Genomic DNA, 16,080 nt, shown 5'->3' on the forward strand with positions numbered 1-16,080 from the left:
AGCTTGTGGGATGTAAATAGAAAATAAATTTGGTTGATACTTCAGCTAGCCATCCTTCAAAAAAGATTAATGGTAATGTTTAGTTCCGGCATACATTTTATAATTGCTTTTTTTGTCCAATTATCCTATGTAGTGTGATAAACTATAGTAATTAAAAGTTTCCGTGACTTACTTCAAGAAGCAATAATGTTCAAAGAGTTTGGCTAACAGTAATAATTTGATACACTACATCTTAAATGCAGTCTATTTGACTAGATACAACACTGTGAAAGTAGGCAGAAATTAGTTGGTACTGTTACAGAATCTGGAATTAAAATTGTGCAAGATTGCCTTTCAGGAGTGAATTTAATTTTAACATTTTCTCCTCTAATACCACATACTTGGAAATGTTTTTGGTATGTTATAACAGTATTGTATGTGTATGGAAGCCTTATAACTAAGAAAGCTTAATAGTTACAGTTAATTAGAATCTGTTGCACCTTGAGTGATTTACTCACCGTGAAAGAAAATGTAACAATCTGATTATATGTCTCGTGTGTTTCTGTCAGCTGTCATGCAAAAGTTGGTAGTGGTTATGTGGATTTAGTATCCTCTTTGACCAGTTGTTTACTGATTTCAACTACCTGACTTCATCCTTCTTTCTAGTTAACTGTGGCTAAAATGTGAACTACTGTCTCTCCAAGAGGCTTCATTAATTTTAGGTGTAAAAGTGAATAACCTCTTTCTTTTAACCCTCTTTCTCCCCATTCTTTTCCCCTAGCTAAGTTGTATTATTTCACTATAGGTGAAAATAAATTCATCCATTCTCTTCTCTCCCATTTGACAATAAATAAACTTCATGTAATTAGCATTGCAGCTGCACCTACTAGGAAGCTTAGGGTTCAAACACTCTTGCCTTATCTTTCAATTGAAAATAATTGTGACCATTATAGTTTTTGCCAGCTTTTGAGGCAACAGATGCTATTTGTTGATAGCAGTTAAGACCCTCCTACATAGTTCCTGACGCACTGCTGCTTGTTTACACCTAAATCTGTATTTTTTTCAAATATATATAATTTAAGTTCAGAAATCCTCTGTATGGTCATTTGAGGAAAGCCCAACATTGTTTTTTGCACTGCTAGTCCAGTGTTGCTGAATGCAATGTCTGTTCTTTTGGATGATAGAGACCATTTAAAGAAAGGGGAAATAGGCATGCTAGGCACTTCCCCCTTCAAACTTGTCCCCTTCTATTTTCTTTGCTTTTTGTATGTATAGTTACACAATTCTTTAATCTCGGTTATGGTGTTACTTTCAAAGACTTAAAGGAAAAGTATTGAGCCTAACTATATTTACTGGTTTTGCCTGTGTACTGTTCTGCTTTGTGGTAAATAGAAATGTTATTTTGTAGGATGAGGGAAGAAAATGCACCATGACAAATTGCAGGAACATAATTTTATCTTTATATTGAATAGCAGGCAGCTTCACCACATGCTTCTGTAATCTAAAATTATAGACAGTTATGTGCAACTGTATCAAACACAGTTTCCAGTATATTCTTTGGAAGTCCATTGTTGTTTCAATCCTGAAAAATAGTCATCCTTTAGAGGAGAGACAGATAGTGGTACCTTGACTAAAAAAGCTGACCTTTTTTCTGTTATTCATACAGTTATTAAACATAGAGTGAACTAAGAATGTGAGCTAAATTGTGCCTCATTTTAGGTAAAATAAATGTTGAACAAAAATACAAGTGAGGACAAAAGTCCCCTGCCATTCTCCATTGATGCTTTAGAGTTATGCTCTATAGAATAAGTTTTTCTCAAAGGTCTTCTCAGCTCAAAATCAGAATATTAATGCACCATTCTCGGTGATGCATCTTTTTCTTCCTTCAATAAGGATATGGTTAACCTAAATGATTGTCTCCTGGCAGTGTAGTAAAGCATTCACATCCTGCTTCAGCTCTTTTAAATGGCAATCATATGGGAGGATGAATGGAGTATTCTGCCATTTGTGTAAAATACTTGATATATATTATCAGGTCCTGACTTTTCAAAGATGCGCAGTACTCACATAATCCATTGACGTCAGTTGTAATTCTAGACACAATCGGTATAGTTTAGAATGGGCAGAAAGCACAATTACAATAGGACTGTGGCTCAGCTATATTCTGTACCATCAGCTCATTGAAAAACACACACACCTTGGTACATACTCCCCAGGGATACAGACCCAGGTTCAGGAAGGGGTCTAAAATGATAGTATCATGAATAAAGATGATATAATCAAATCATGAGGTACAGGGTGATGGGTAGTATTTAAGTAGTATCAAAGTGTGGTAACCAGACAATGTCAGAGGGTGGCAACCTGACACATCAGCAGTGATATGTAAGTTGTTAGTACCTGTATATAAAGTGGTGTCTTGGGAGGGCGGGGCGGAGGGAGACAGTCTTTGGATGACCTAGGGGGAATGGAAATTTCCCATTGATTGAGTCATTCCATTGTTACAAATGACACATGCATTGTGGTTCAGTAAAGTCTACTGACAACTATTACAGTACTTTGATTAACAATAAATCTGGCTAGACACCTTTGATCCTTATCTGATTTGTGGTCTTTCGGGGCTCTCTTGGGGTCTGCTGCGGACACTAAGTGCACAAGTTGACACGGAACACATCATTAAGCACACAGACAAGCAGCCTTTTGGTTATCATAAATGGAGCCAAACACCTGTAAGAACATCTTGACAGTAAATCCTACCCCCACCTGACTCACTGCACCAAGCTTATAGTTTATGGGCAGAGCGGATTGTGTAGTTTGATTTTTTTTTTTTTTTTTTTTGACTATTAAGTTCACTTCATTTATGAAGATGCGGGAGGAATAAGTCAGGATCCAAGACTTGTTGTCCTGATAAAATATTCCTCCAAAGTTGTCCCAGAGGAAGTCTTGGGAACTGAATGTTTTAGAAGGGAAGGGCTCTGGTTCAAGAGGTACCAGCAAGTAATGTTGTATGAAATAGCTCTCCAGGTTTTTGCTTAAGAAAAAGTCTTGGATCCTCCACAGAAGGATTCCCCCTCATGGTGTTGGGTAGCTTTTCTGGCCTAGTTATTAGGAAATTCTTGTATCCATCAGGACAGGAACCCTTGGGATCCTTTTCTTGTCAATAAAGCAGTCAGTTCTTTAGTTCATGGCACTCCTTGTTGTTGTTTCTTTAAGTAGAACCAGGTAGGATCCAACAAATAAGACTCCAACAGTGTTTATTAGTCTACTCAGTCAGTCAGATTGGATCCAGAAGTTGGTTCTGATTATGACCTGTTATAAACAGCTGCTGGTGGACTACTTTGAATCTAAGCTTTTCATGTCTTTTCAAGATAATGTAGCCATCTCTAGTCAGGAAATTCAGATCCTTCATGCAGACTGTCGGTGGAACAGTCTTGTCTCTGTAGATCGTCTTAGAAATTTTTGGTTTTGGAAGGTCTTTCCACTACTTTGCAGTTCCTGCCAAAACTTCCACCATTGTTGCCAGGACCTTTTTCATCAGTTGAGAAGGCAAAAAGAGCAGTCGGTTTTGGTAAAACTTCTCTCATTTAAGATAAACAAATAATAACTTAAAACGTAAGGACTGTCTTCCTGACATTGACAAAGTTCCTTATGCAGTCAAACAGATATATTTGAAAGCCAATATTTAGACTTTCTGATAAATATCCTTTGGGTTCAAGAGGTTCCACAAAGCAATTTTGAAATAATAAAAGGTCTATGTGACAGGAATATTCTAATGAGCCTTTCTTGCCAACAGATGTATTTTATATGCCATTCAATTTGGGTGTCAATTCTAGGGTCACACCACCTTTTTAAAAAAAAAAAAAAAAAAAAAGGAGCAGTGTAGGTACTGAAAGCTGTACAGCAGGAGGGAATAGCTTACATCACTCAACTGATCTTCATGCTAATGTAGTGACACCAAATGATATGCTGAAAGCTTTTTTTTTTTTTTTTCCAGCTACCCTTTGTCAGAAAATAATAGAGTTTTGGGCAGGGGTTTTCAACCTATTACCTTTGGAGGCTCCCTCCTGCCCCCAGCACACAATAAAAATTCCACAATCCACCATGCTGTTACAACAGTCTTCAGTAGATTAAAAACTAGGACTGTTGTTAAGGGGTAGCAAGCAGAACATTTGCTCAGATGTCCTTCCTGGGAGGAAGGTCTTGAGCTTCAGTTCTGAGCAGTGGGGCTTGGGATTCAGCTTTCTGTTGTGGGCCCCGGTGAGCCTAATGCTGGTCCTTTACTCTCAGATTTGTTTTGACAAACCCCCTGAAACCTGCTCACAGCCCCTCAGGGTGTTTCAGACCCTAACTACTGGTGTTGCAGGTTGTAGAATGAAAGGTGTATGAATGAGAAATTGCAATCAGTGTGTGGGCACTCGTATTTTCTTCCCAATCCATAAGAAAAATTTAGGACTAAGAAGCAGAAAGACATGCCCCATATACTCCTTCTACACCAGACTTTAGGGGTGCCCAGGCTAGTAGATTTTTGTGGGGCCCCCTTGGCTCTGGGGTCGGGCTAAAAATGAGTTCAGGTTGTGAGAGGAAGCTATTGAGAAGCATCTCAACACTCATCACAGATCTTGAGAGAGAAATCTAAATTTATCCATGTGAATAGAGTCAGGATAACAACTAACTTTATCTGCTCTCAGTCTCAGAGGTAGTTTTGCTGGCTTTGTTGAGGCACCTGTACAATATTCTCCTTGCTACGTTATGCTGGGAAACCCCACTCCTTTCAGACACTGCCTTTATCTCCCACGGTTGCTAGGAATTGATAACTCCCCCCCCCCCCACTCCCAAAAAAGGTGTTGGTTATCCTCCAGAATGTATATGCCATCTACTTCTTCATCTGTCCTTCAGTGACCCTTCTCACAAGAGTCTTTCTATGTCAAGAGGTAAACCATCTCCTCAGCATGAGAGTTACAGAGCCTATGCCAGTACATCTGAGGCAAAGGCTTCTACTCTCATTATTTTCTCAAAGAGAAAGGGAGGTTGGAGACCCATATTGGACTTGAGTGCTCAACAGATATGTCAAAGAACAAAAATTTAGTGTCTTGTCATTTGTAATCTCACATTTTGTATGTGTAAAATTATTAGTGTCATCTGCATGGTTCTTTACAAAGAAAACAAAAATGCTATATGAGATCTAACATTTATGTACTAGAAGATTTACCTGGCATTGCTCAGGTTCTTAACTCAATTTTTGTTTGTTGGAAAATGAAGTGAAAATGTACGTGCTTCCATTTAAATGGTTGCTCAGGGCTGGATATGAGGGGTTCAGAATGCAGGCTGTCCTGAGTAGAGGACTACCCCAGTTCTATCTTATGGCAGCAGATTGGGGCTAGATAAGAAGCATCTCTCCATAACCATTTCAGCTCCAGCAGGCACAGCTCAGGGAGGGGTGTATGTCCCCTGTTTGAGGAAGATCCAGGTTAGGCATGGTGGGAACCATGAAAAGACCACTTGTCCTGCAGCAGCTTTGGGGCAGCTCTGGGCTAGGTTCCATGGATGGGGGCAAGGCACCTCCTTCTGGCCCAAGCATGGAGTGGGTGAGGGGAGGTGTCCCCTCCTGGGCTCCAGCACAGAACTGCTATGGCTGGAGGGGAAGGAGGTGGGGAGAGGAGAGGCGTGAGGTACCTCATCCCACGGCCCCAGAACAGAGCTGCTGCTGTAGTGCTGTGCTGGAGCTGAAGGAAGAGGTGACACTATACATGTCCACCCTGAACCTCCTTTCAGCATTCACTCAGTCATGCCAGTTTTGAGGACTGATCTTGATTTTGGTTATTCTGTGTTTCTTCTGTTTGTTCTTATGAGACGCAGTTCCATTCCAGGCATATCATGTTTTCCTGGCACAACCAAACCCTTGTGTCTTAAGTTATGATAAGAGGAAGCTGTATACTGAATTCAGTGGTTCTCACTCTCACTCTTTAGGAGTTCTCAAATAGATAAACACACAGACAAACTCTCAAATACAGTAGGTTCAGATATTTTATTTATAGCTTCTTGTTTTGAAAGGTATTTTTAACCATATTATGAAACTAGTGCATCTGCTGTTAACCACAAGTTTATTCAAAACCTACACAGTATTCCTAAATCTTTTTTTAAGTTGTAACATTGGTATAATATCATTCTTCACCTTTTAATAATGGTAATTCTCATTCATACAGTGCTCTCAGTAGCTCTTATGCTTGAAAAAGTGACATCACCCAGAGTAAGCAACAGTCATAAAACTCAGCATTTATCAGAATCATTCTGTTGCCTTGTGCTCCCCACCTGGTGTGTCTGTTCAGCCATTGTCTCTCACCTTATGCCTGCACTGCACAGTCTTCAGATCAGAGATCATCTCCTTAGCTCAGTGGGCCTACTGTAAGCACCTTCAGGGTACAAACAAAAATAATTTTCTCTTCTATTACTTAATCAGCGCTTACTGTTCTACATAACCTTCTTGTGCTCTACTTGTGTAATTCAGAATATGCCTTCAATAAACAGCATTTGATAAAACTGAATTTCTACTTTCTTAGGTTGCTGTCCCCCTCAGGAAAGATTAGGTTACTTGATGTTGGCAGTTGCTTTAATCCATTTCTGAAGTTTGAAGAATTCTTGACTGTCGGCATAGACATCGTCCCGGCTGTTGAGGTATGTAATGTTGGCTGAATTTATTTTTAGTCTGAATTACGTATTCTACAGTAAAAGACTTAAGGGAATATGGGTCCGTTTTAAAAGCTGGTATTCTGAGGCTTTTGAGGGTATGGGGGAAGTGTAGGTAGCACTCCTCAGAACCCATGTCAATGAAGAAAATATTTTAAGATAAACTTAGATTGTTAAAACAGTCACAAAAAGACATCAATCAAGGATGGCCAAACAATGACTTATAAGCCACATGCAACTCTGTAGCTGTAAAAGTGTGGCTTGCAGAGCCCTGAACCTCTTTTCCACCTACCAGACTTGGGAGAGCAGCTGGAAAACTTGAGAACTCTGGGGTAGGGGATTCAGTAAGAGCAGGCCTTGAAGTCCCAAGTCCCTGCAGGTGCCTCTTGAAAGGCTGAAGCCCCAATAGGTGTGTCCTGGCTCTCAAGCGTGTGAAGATTGTCTTATTCAGCTTGGAGGTGCAATAAGTGAATTAATTTTTATTGTTAAACAAGGAGAGGGATACCTGTCAAATCCCATAAACATGCAGGATATATTTAAAGGCATTTTTTTTCATTTTTTCGCTAGCTAAAAATAAGAGAAGACAAATGACTTTCAATTTAGAGCAACATAAATATACTATATCAGAGCTGTTGGCTGCATGAAACAAACAGCACAGAAATTAGGGCTAAATGTATACCCACACAAAATTGCACTAGCTTAATTAAATCTGTGCAACACAACATTCTTAGCTAAACCAGTGCAATCTCTGTTTTTGGAAAAATCCTAAAATGTTTTAAACTTCCTATAATTATTATGTACTGATTTTGTCCCCTCCTCTTGGCCTTACTTATGTTATTGATGATTAATCAGACTCTCCCTCATGAAGTAAGGAGTCTCTTCAACAAATGTGAGTCACAAGACAGTAGGAGGGAGATGAGAATATATAAAAGGAATAGATCTTGATTTTAAAACTTTAACCACACCCACCGTCTTTAAGAATCCTGAAGTGAATGAGCAATGTCCTATTTTAGAAATGTAATTGGAAGCTAATACATACTACACCTAAACTTTGTAAAGCCAAAGTAAAAATGTAAAAGCTTCCATTGTGAGCAGTGCTATTCAAATCAGTGCATGACCAAATTTGCTTTCAGTCAAAGGGAATGGTTATATTTTAACACAGTAATATATCAGCCTTTGTATTCTTCAATACTAGTTCACAGTGAGTGTGGAGTCAGGATTATATAGAATAGATGTGGGTTCAGTAATAGTAACAGCTTGAGTATAATGCTGTCCTTTTTTTGCTGCTTTGTATAAAGACTTATTGTTTGCAGTTGTATAGCATTGTTTAGGCAGAGGATGCCCTATGTCAGGAGTGGGTAAGACAGCCTCCATGGGCTGGATCCAACCCACCAAGCTGGTAGATCCAGAACATGGCCGCCCTCCCACTCCCAGGCCAATCAAGACCTGGAGATGGGGGAGTGTGCAACCCTCTCCTAACCCTAACCCTCTCCTGCCAGGGGTGCACAGCACCAGAGGGAACTGAGAGCTGTTTTAAAATAGCTAGCAGTTCTCCCTAGTGGCTGGGCAAAGGCAGGGGTGCGAGGGTCTTCACACACTCCCCTAGGCCTTGATTGGCCTGGGGCTAAGGGGGAGTGCACAAATTCTCCTCCTGCTGCAGTGCCTAGATTTCATGTGATTCCTCCACCCTCAGGCTAATCAGGGTCTGTGGGCTGGGAGCACAAGAAGTCTCCTGGCCCCACCCCTTCCAGGGTGGCCAGGGGCCCCTTTTTAAAATTATTGCCCATCCCTGCTTTATGTGGTATTGCAAACCTTTTAGGAATTGATATTGGATCCCTAAAAGGATTTAAGCACTACTGAGTCCAACATTTAAGCACTACCCAATGAGAATGTGCATATCTGCCTCAGTCTAGGTGTCTAGGTGCCAATGCCCCAGTGGAATTTTTAAACTAAACATTCCCCACCTGTCTTGCTTGTATGTCTCCATCTGATAAGTGTGTTCTGAGCATTCCTAACACCACCACACAATGTGGCTTGTGCGGGAAAAGTGGGAGGTATGCATTACTAATAAGAACTTGTCCACAAAGAGATGTGGTGCTTGGAAAGCCATAGTTTAATTCTGTAGTGCACTAACCTGCTGCACACTATGTAAACCCTGTTGCTGTATGCTAAATGTTCCACGGTGTGGTTTTATCTGGTGCTGAGAAACTCTGATGTCTGTCTTAACAGTAGATCAGATCACACTAAAGAACTTAAATGTGTAGCAGTAGCATCCACATAGTGACTTAATGTGCAGCAAGCTACAAAATTGTGGACTAAGGCTATGTCTACACTACATCTTGAATCAGCATAATTTACATTGCTCAGGGATGTGAATAATCCACTCTGAGCAACATAAGTGCTGGTGAGAACAGGGCTATATCCGAGGAAGAAGCTGTCCTGCTGACATAGATACCATCTCTCGTGGAGGTGGGTTTTTTATGTTATTGGGAGAGCTCTCTCCAATCAGCATACAGTGTCTTCAACAGATGTGCTGCAGTAGCACAGCTGCATATATAGACAAGCTCTTACTCTGCGGCTTGGCATGCACTAAATCTCTGTATAGATGAGCCATGTAGAACACCTGGATCATCTACCCCCACCAAATGAGGAGAGTGAGCTTGAACCTGGGTCTCTCTCTGAGGTGAGGGGGTCCTAACCACTAGGCTATAGTCATTCCATCCTTTTGCCCTTATACAATACTCAAATCCCTTGGTGGATCTAGTCCTTAGTCCATGAACCCCTTACTGCTTTTTTCATTGTTAAAGATATATATGGTTATAATAGAAAAGTTGTTTCTGCAAGTCCTACATATATTTTTCTATACAATTTAACACTAGTATCAACTAATATGTAAGAATATATATACTTAGCAAAATTAACTATTTCATCTCAAAATAATCATACTTTTCCAATAAAATCATAGTTCATATAAGGCCCTTTGTAATTGCATAGAAGAATGTAAGATCAAGTTACAGCAATCAATTCTTGAGGATTCCCAGATAAATTACTTATAAACTTAAAGATGCTGCTAAGGTAACTTAATCCGTGTCAGCCAGGAGTTGGAGATTTTTAAGTACTTACCGGACCTTCATAATGTAACCCATAAAAGTGTAAAGTGGCTACTATGGAAACTAGTAATGGTGAAGCGCAAACTAGCACAGACAGAAAACAAAGAGCAGGAGTTAACGACCATGTTTATAAAATGCAAAATCTTAAATATGGATGCTGTATTCTGAGAATTGGGGCTTTTAGAATATAATAAATTGGTGTTATATTCATTACTTTCATATTGCTGAAACATTCATAGTAATAAGGGTTAAGGTTCTCCATCCCTAAGGACTTGGTGGTTTGTTTCTGTACAATACCAAATGAAAATTCCAGTTACTGTATATTCTCAGTTCATTTCACGCCACTGTCTTGCATTGTGAAAAATAGTTGGAGCACATCTTACAACTTTTATATACAGTCTCTGAGTAAGAAATAATTATATGTAGACAAACACAGAAAACCAGAAAAGGAAAAAATGTTAATGCAAACAGTGACAAGTAGCTTTAGAACAGTATGGGCTCTCTAATTCATACTTCAGTAACTTTCAATAGCTTTTGTCATTGAAAAAGTAAGCAGTGAGTAGCGAAGTTTCTAAGAATGAGTTACAGTACAAAGTATGCTGCAGAATCTTTATTATACTGTAAAATAGCATCCATTTGTCAAATGTTCATTACATAAATGTTTTTCTACTTTTTTGCATTTCATCTTCATTACCAGTTTGCAGTTGAGTATTTCACAGTAGATTGTCCAGTCAGCCATGCAAATTTAGTGAGCCTCTACAGCATTAAAATGTTTTGTCCTAAAACTGTCATCTTTTTATGAAAAAAGTCAGATAATTAATCACCAATAGATATATTCTGTGTCCTAAATTGACAAAACACATGGAACATGTTAATTATTTTTGCAGTATCCAGTGTTTCGAGGGAGTAAGAGTTTGATTCTCTGTGTATTGAATTACAATAGTATTTTACTCTTCAGTAATTTGGATTTAAGTTATTCTGTGAATTTCCTGGATCCTTAAAGCAATTAAATTTAAAAAAAAAAAAATTTAAATGGATGCTTGGGTATGAAAATGAAAACTACAAATCCAAAGAGGAGTCGTGGCATTGTTTTTAGGATTGCATTGCTTATTTTATACTGCCCCATATTTTGCATAATTTTTTGCATTGGCAATGTATAGTTAATTGAGAAGGAGAGGATTTTGCAACCAAGTATGAGGCATGAGTGCATTTGAGCATTTAGAGATGCAAGCAGAGAATATGGGGCCAGCACTGTAACTGAGTGTTTCTATCAAAATGATCATCAGTGAAATAGTTTTTGTGACACTTTAACAACTTTAGGATTCAGAGGCGACACCAATTGAGATTAAAATGGGTAGTTCACATTTCTGAGCTGTTGGGTGTCAATGCATTGATTCACATTTGAAGGCTTTATGTGCAACAGTAATAGCTCGCATTCTTTCCATTAACTTTAGATTCTACAGCACAATTTAGTATCAAGAGAGATAAAAAAAGTATGGAATATCTAGGGGCTTCTTCATAATCATCCCATGTATTCATTCACATAATATTTGTTACTGAGAGCAATCTTAATCTATTTTAATATTTTCTCTCACCAGAGTGTATACAAATGTGACTTTTTAAACCTTCAAATTCATCAACCTCTTCAGCTTGCACAAGATGCTATAGATGCCTTTCTTAAACAGCTGAAAAATCCTATTGATTCTCTACCCGGAGAACTCTTCCATGTTGTAGTTTTCTCACTTCTCCTTTCTTACTTTCCATCACCTTATCAACGATGGATATGCTGCAAGAAGGCCCATGAACTTCTGGTGCTGAATGGCTTGTTGCTTATAATCACTCCTGATTCCTCCCACCAGAATCGCCATGCTATGATGATGAAAAGCTGGAAGATTGCCATAGAATCCCTGGGCTTTAAACGTTTCAAGTATTCAAAGTTTTCTCACATGCACCTGATGGCATTTAGGAAAATCTCCCTGAAAACTAAAAGTGACTTGGTTAGCAGGAACTATCCAGGGATGTTGTATATTCCACAGGATTTCAACAGTGTAGAAGATGAGGAATATTCTAACACTTCCTGCTATGTTCGATCAGATATTGAAGATGAACAGCTAGCTTATACCTTCATGGAGCTTCCTGATGCCCCTTATGACTCAGACTCTGGTGAAAGCCAAGCTAGCTCAGTCCCTTTTTATGAGCTAGAAGATCCTATATTACTTCTAAGTTAATGTAACAGTTGAAATTCCCTTTAAGTCCAAACTTCTTTATTGCTTAACCAATTTTGCTATACTAACATGGGCTTGTTACATAAAAATGGTTTGCAAAGAAAAATGCAAAGGTTTACAGAGTGCTATTTTTTTCTACTTTTGAATTTTAAAATTTATTCTTGTACAAAAAGTGAAGAATACATGTTTTTTGCAAAAAACGACTCATGTCCTAGTATAAATTGCTGTTACTTTCTTTAGGATTTTCAGAAAGGTACCGGGTTTTTTTCTTCAGTGCTGTGAAATATGTGAATTCTACTTAATTTACTAAATGTCTTGTTTCAATATTTTTAGCTCTTAATATGGTTGAGCTTATGACACTGGAGTTGGTGGATTTCTGAGAAGTAAATTTCACTTGGATAGTAAATACGCAAATAAGTTTGGAGTAAGCTGTATGGTGGTTATAACTTGTCCATATTTTTCACTGAAAAAACTTTCTGTACTAGAGAAAGTTGTTTCATTCTGGGTAAGTTTGGGCTGAAGAAACCTTAATACTTGCACATTGGTTTTACTTTAAGATTTGTTGCTCTTTCTATTTCAGTTAATTGAGGTAATGCCAAAATATTGAAGCATATTCTCTCATCTCTGTACACATGTAAAACCTCACTGGCATAATACAGGTTGAACTTCCCTTGTCCAGCACCCTTGGGACCTGAGTGATCCCGAATAAGGGAATTTGCTGGACCCGGGGAGGTCAGGCATCTGGGCTCTTGTCCTGGCAGCTGCCCTCGGAGGTCCTGGAGACCTGACCTCCTCCAGCTCACTTGCCTGGGTCTGCTGCCCGCAGCCCACTCATGGGGCTCTGCTCCCTGACCCCAGCCCCACATGAGGTGGAAACTGCTCCCAGGGCTCTCTACCCCATATCACTGCCCCTGCAGGCTCCCACCGACCAAACCAGCTCTGTTACCAGCTGTTCTCAACCTCTGCGGCTGGGGTTCTCTGGTCTAGCAACATCTATGGTCCTGTTGGACCACAGATGTTACCAGACCCCAGAGAATCCCGGGCAAGAGAGGTTGAACCTGTAGGAGTAGGTGTATGTTGATGAGAGACTAGCTCTGGCATGGGATATAGTACAATAGGTTTAAATACCTTTTTGTTTTTTTAATTCAAAGCTGGAAAGTGTTTGCAATTTCATTATTAAAGTAGCCTTAACATATCAGTATTGCCCACATTGGATAGTTTTCTGTATTCTTCTAAAGTTCTATTTTGCATACAAGTTTTAGAGCAAAATTCTTATGGGTAGGAAAAATACTAAGATTAAGTATTCTTTTATAGCTATAGATCTTAATTGCAGCATTTCCACACTCTAGCAGGCCAATTTTGTAAATACTAGGACTCAATTCTACACATTTTAAAGGATGTGCATATACTTATGAGTGGTCACTGGGGTTACTCACTTAAGTGAAGTTAAGAGAATACTTAAGTATTTGCAAGATTTGGGCCCCATTCCAAATAAGGCATTTGACTGGACACTTCCTGTGACTTTCTATAAAATTTTGCAGTTTGGCACTGAGACAAAATCCATTCTGTACACATTCAGAACTATTTCATTTAAATATATATAGTAAACTTCTGCAAACAAATGTCTATACTGGTGTAGAAACAATGGTCATTTTTTAAATACTTTTGCTTGCTATTTAAAAATAATTGCCAAACCTGGGTATCTGAAGTTAGGTAGCTGCATGTGCATTTGAAACTAACTACCGAACTAGAAGTAGCTTGAATTAAGTTCCAAAATGTGGGCTTTAAGACCCTAACTTTAGAATAGATGTAAACATTTTTTTAACTAGTGTTATAAAGGTAGCTTCACAAACAATAAAATTGATCTTTAGGCCCTATGAAACTAATATATTCATCCTTCAGAAATTACCAATTGCCATTTCTAGTGTGAATTTTAGGTGGTTATTAGGTTTAGTTTTGTTTTTAAAACAATTCCATTGAAGTTTTGCACTGAAGTTTAACAAATTCAGATGTCTTGATTTGCTTTTATTTTTTATTCTATACTTTCTTGGCAGTTGGCCCCACTTACACCATAATTTTCACAAACTGAATTTAATTGCTTTATTCTTCAACATAAGCTTTTTGTAAATCTTGCACATCAGATTAGATTATAGAGAATTTTTTAAAACTTGATTGCTATAGTTAACTGAGTGACGATTTATTTACAAACAAAACAAGAATTATATTTAAAAATGTAAACACTTTTAAGACTAGACAGAAGCATTGAATTAAAACTTATGATAAATTAAGAGAATAGTAAAAATTTAACAAAGCCGCTGATACATCTACTGTGTATTTTAATTAAGTTAAATACAGCTTGATGTGGTTATGTTAAAGCTAAATATTGGTGCTATAAATTCTCAATTGTTTACAGAAATTATTGATACTGATTCTGCTTATGCTCCATAGTGTGCATGAGCTATTTTAATTGGTACTCCTTTTAAGAAAAAAATACAGAATTTATTACCACCTAGCATAAATATGTGTACTGATCTAATGTAAGCTAACACTCCATTTACCAGTTATTCAGATGGATACTGCTTGGAATTCAGACCAAGAGATAAATAATTCAGACCAGAAATAATTTTAAAAATTGAGTGTTTGAGTTCAGCCTATCTGACAACTTGGTGACATTCTAGTTGTGAATCAAGGACTCTAGATTATTATAGAAGCTGTGGTTCTTTTTGCTGCCCAAACTAAATACCCTAAATGCTTTCCAGAAATGGAGGGCATGGTTTGGCATGAGGAAAAGGAGTTTTCTGCTATTCTGGCCTGTCAAAACAGGAGAGAGATGTCATTCTTTTAGAAATACAGTTTTGGAGGTTCAAGAAGAATGTCTCTAGGTTTTGAAACTCCTCAAAATTGAGATGTGAAAAAAGATCCCCATACTCCAGATGTCAGGGAGAGGGAAGCAGGCAGACCACAAAATATTTGTTGGCATTTATGTTGTGTTTATTTCACTACTTTTGTGAACAAAGCACATGTATTAAAAAAAATAAATAAAACCCTTTTGTCAGTGTCTTATTTTAGGGACTGTTGTCTTTTCTTGGAAGCTGTTCATTTGTTATTTGTATACATTACCACATAAAATTATAATTAGGGATGTTAGATACTGGTTAATTGAATAGTCGAGTAACGAATAGGTATTCATCAGTTACTCAACTATTCTATAGCCTGGGGGGAGGGGAAGCAGCGTGGGGTGCTAGGTGGGAGCTGGTCCACCAAGGGAGCCAGTTTAAAAAACAGTTCTCTGCACACACCAGCTGCCTGCCTCCCTACACTGCTCCCTGGGAGTGGGGCCGGAGCACAAGGACAGAGGCTGCTGCAGGGGTGGGGAACGGGGCGGGGCAGGGCAGGCTGCCATGAAACAGTCTCTGTCCACTGGGGCTTGAGCTCCAAAAGTCAGCAGGGAGCTGGAACCTCCCACTGACAAGAGCTGCTGCTGCAGATCAGCCTCTGTCTGTGGTGGCCAAAGCTCACCATGGATAAAGGCTGCTTTGCAGGATACCTTTCCCTGGGCCTACCTCTCCCCACCCATGCTGCTGCAGAAAGGCAGATGCGCAGGGATCAGGGAGGCGGCACTGCCGAGCCAGTGCTGGGAGGAAACGGTCTTTAAGCCAGCTATCCCCAGCACTGATTTTTCCCTCACCCCCATGCTGCCTCTGATACAGAGGTAGCAAGAGGGGGAATGCAAGTAGTCAGATTAACTGATACATTTAGGCTTATCAGTTAATCGTATAGTTAATTACTTGTTTACATGCCTAGTTATAATTACTGTATAAAACATTTTGGAGAGGAGTGTTGAGTGACAACAATTTATGAAGCAAGAAATAGTAACTAAAAAGCAAAATTTGGTATTTTTTATAATGTTTGTTTACTGAAATATTTTTTTATAATCTTAAATATTATATAACACTTCAAATTAACAAATATAACTCACTTCCTTTGCTTTCCTGTCTATTCTATATACCTCCCTTTCCAATCTCCTCCTCACTCATTCTGCTTTTCTCCACCAGTCTGCCTCTTACAGGGTACAGCCTTGCAGC

The 16,080-nt window shown here is 38.8% G+C and overlaps 1 protein-coding gene across 4 annotated transcripts in view; it reads left to right on the plus strand.

Moving 5' to 3' along the window:
• The window catches only part of SAMTOR (S-adenosylmethionine sensor upstream of mTORC1), a 55,609-nt gene extending 40,554 nt beyond the window's left edge, over nucleotides 1–15,055 (plus strand). For all 4 annotated transcript variants that reach the window (XM_075929578.2, XM_075929564.2, XM_075929568.2 and 1 more), the window contains 2 exons: nucleotides 6,534–6,648; nucleotides 11,369–15,055. In XM_075929578.2, coding sequence (XP_075785693.2) covers nucleotides 6,534–6,648; nucleotides 11,369–11,998 — 745 coding nt within the window. In that variant the 3' untranslated portion in view covers nucleotides 11,999–15,055. The remainder of the gene's footprint in view (nucleotides 1–6,533; nucleotides 6,649–11,368) is intronic.
• The last annotated feature ends 1,025 nt before the right edge of the window (nucleotides 15,056–16,080 follow it).

This window comes from Pelodiscus sinensis, chromosome 1 (genome assembly GCF_052426305.1).
Source record: "Pelodiscus sinensis isolate ZL-2025 chromosome 1, ASM5242630v1, whole genome shotgun sequence".
NCBI classification, from domain to species: Eukaryota; Metazoa; Chordata; order Testudines; family Trionychidae; genus Pelodiscus; species Pelodiscus sinensis.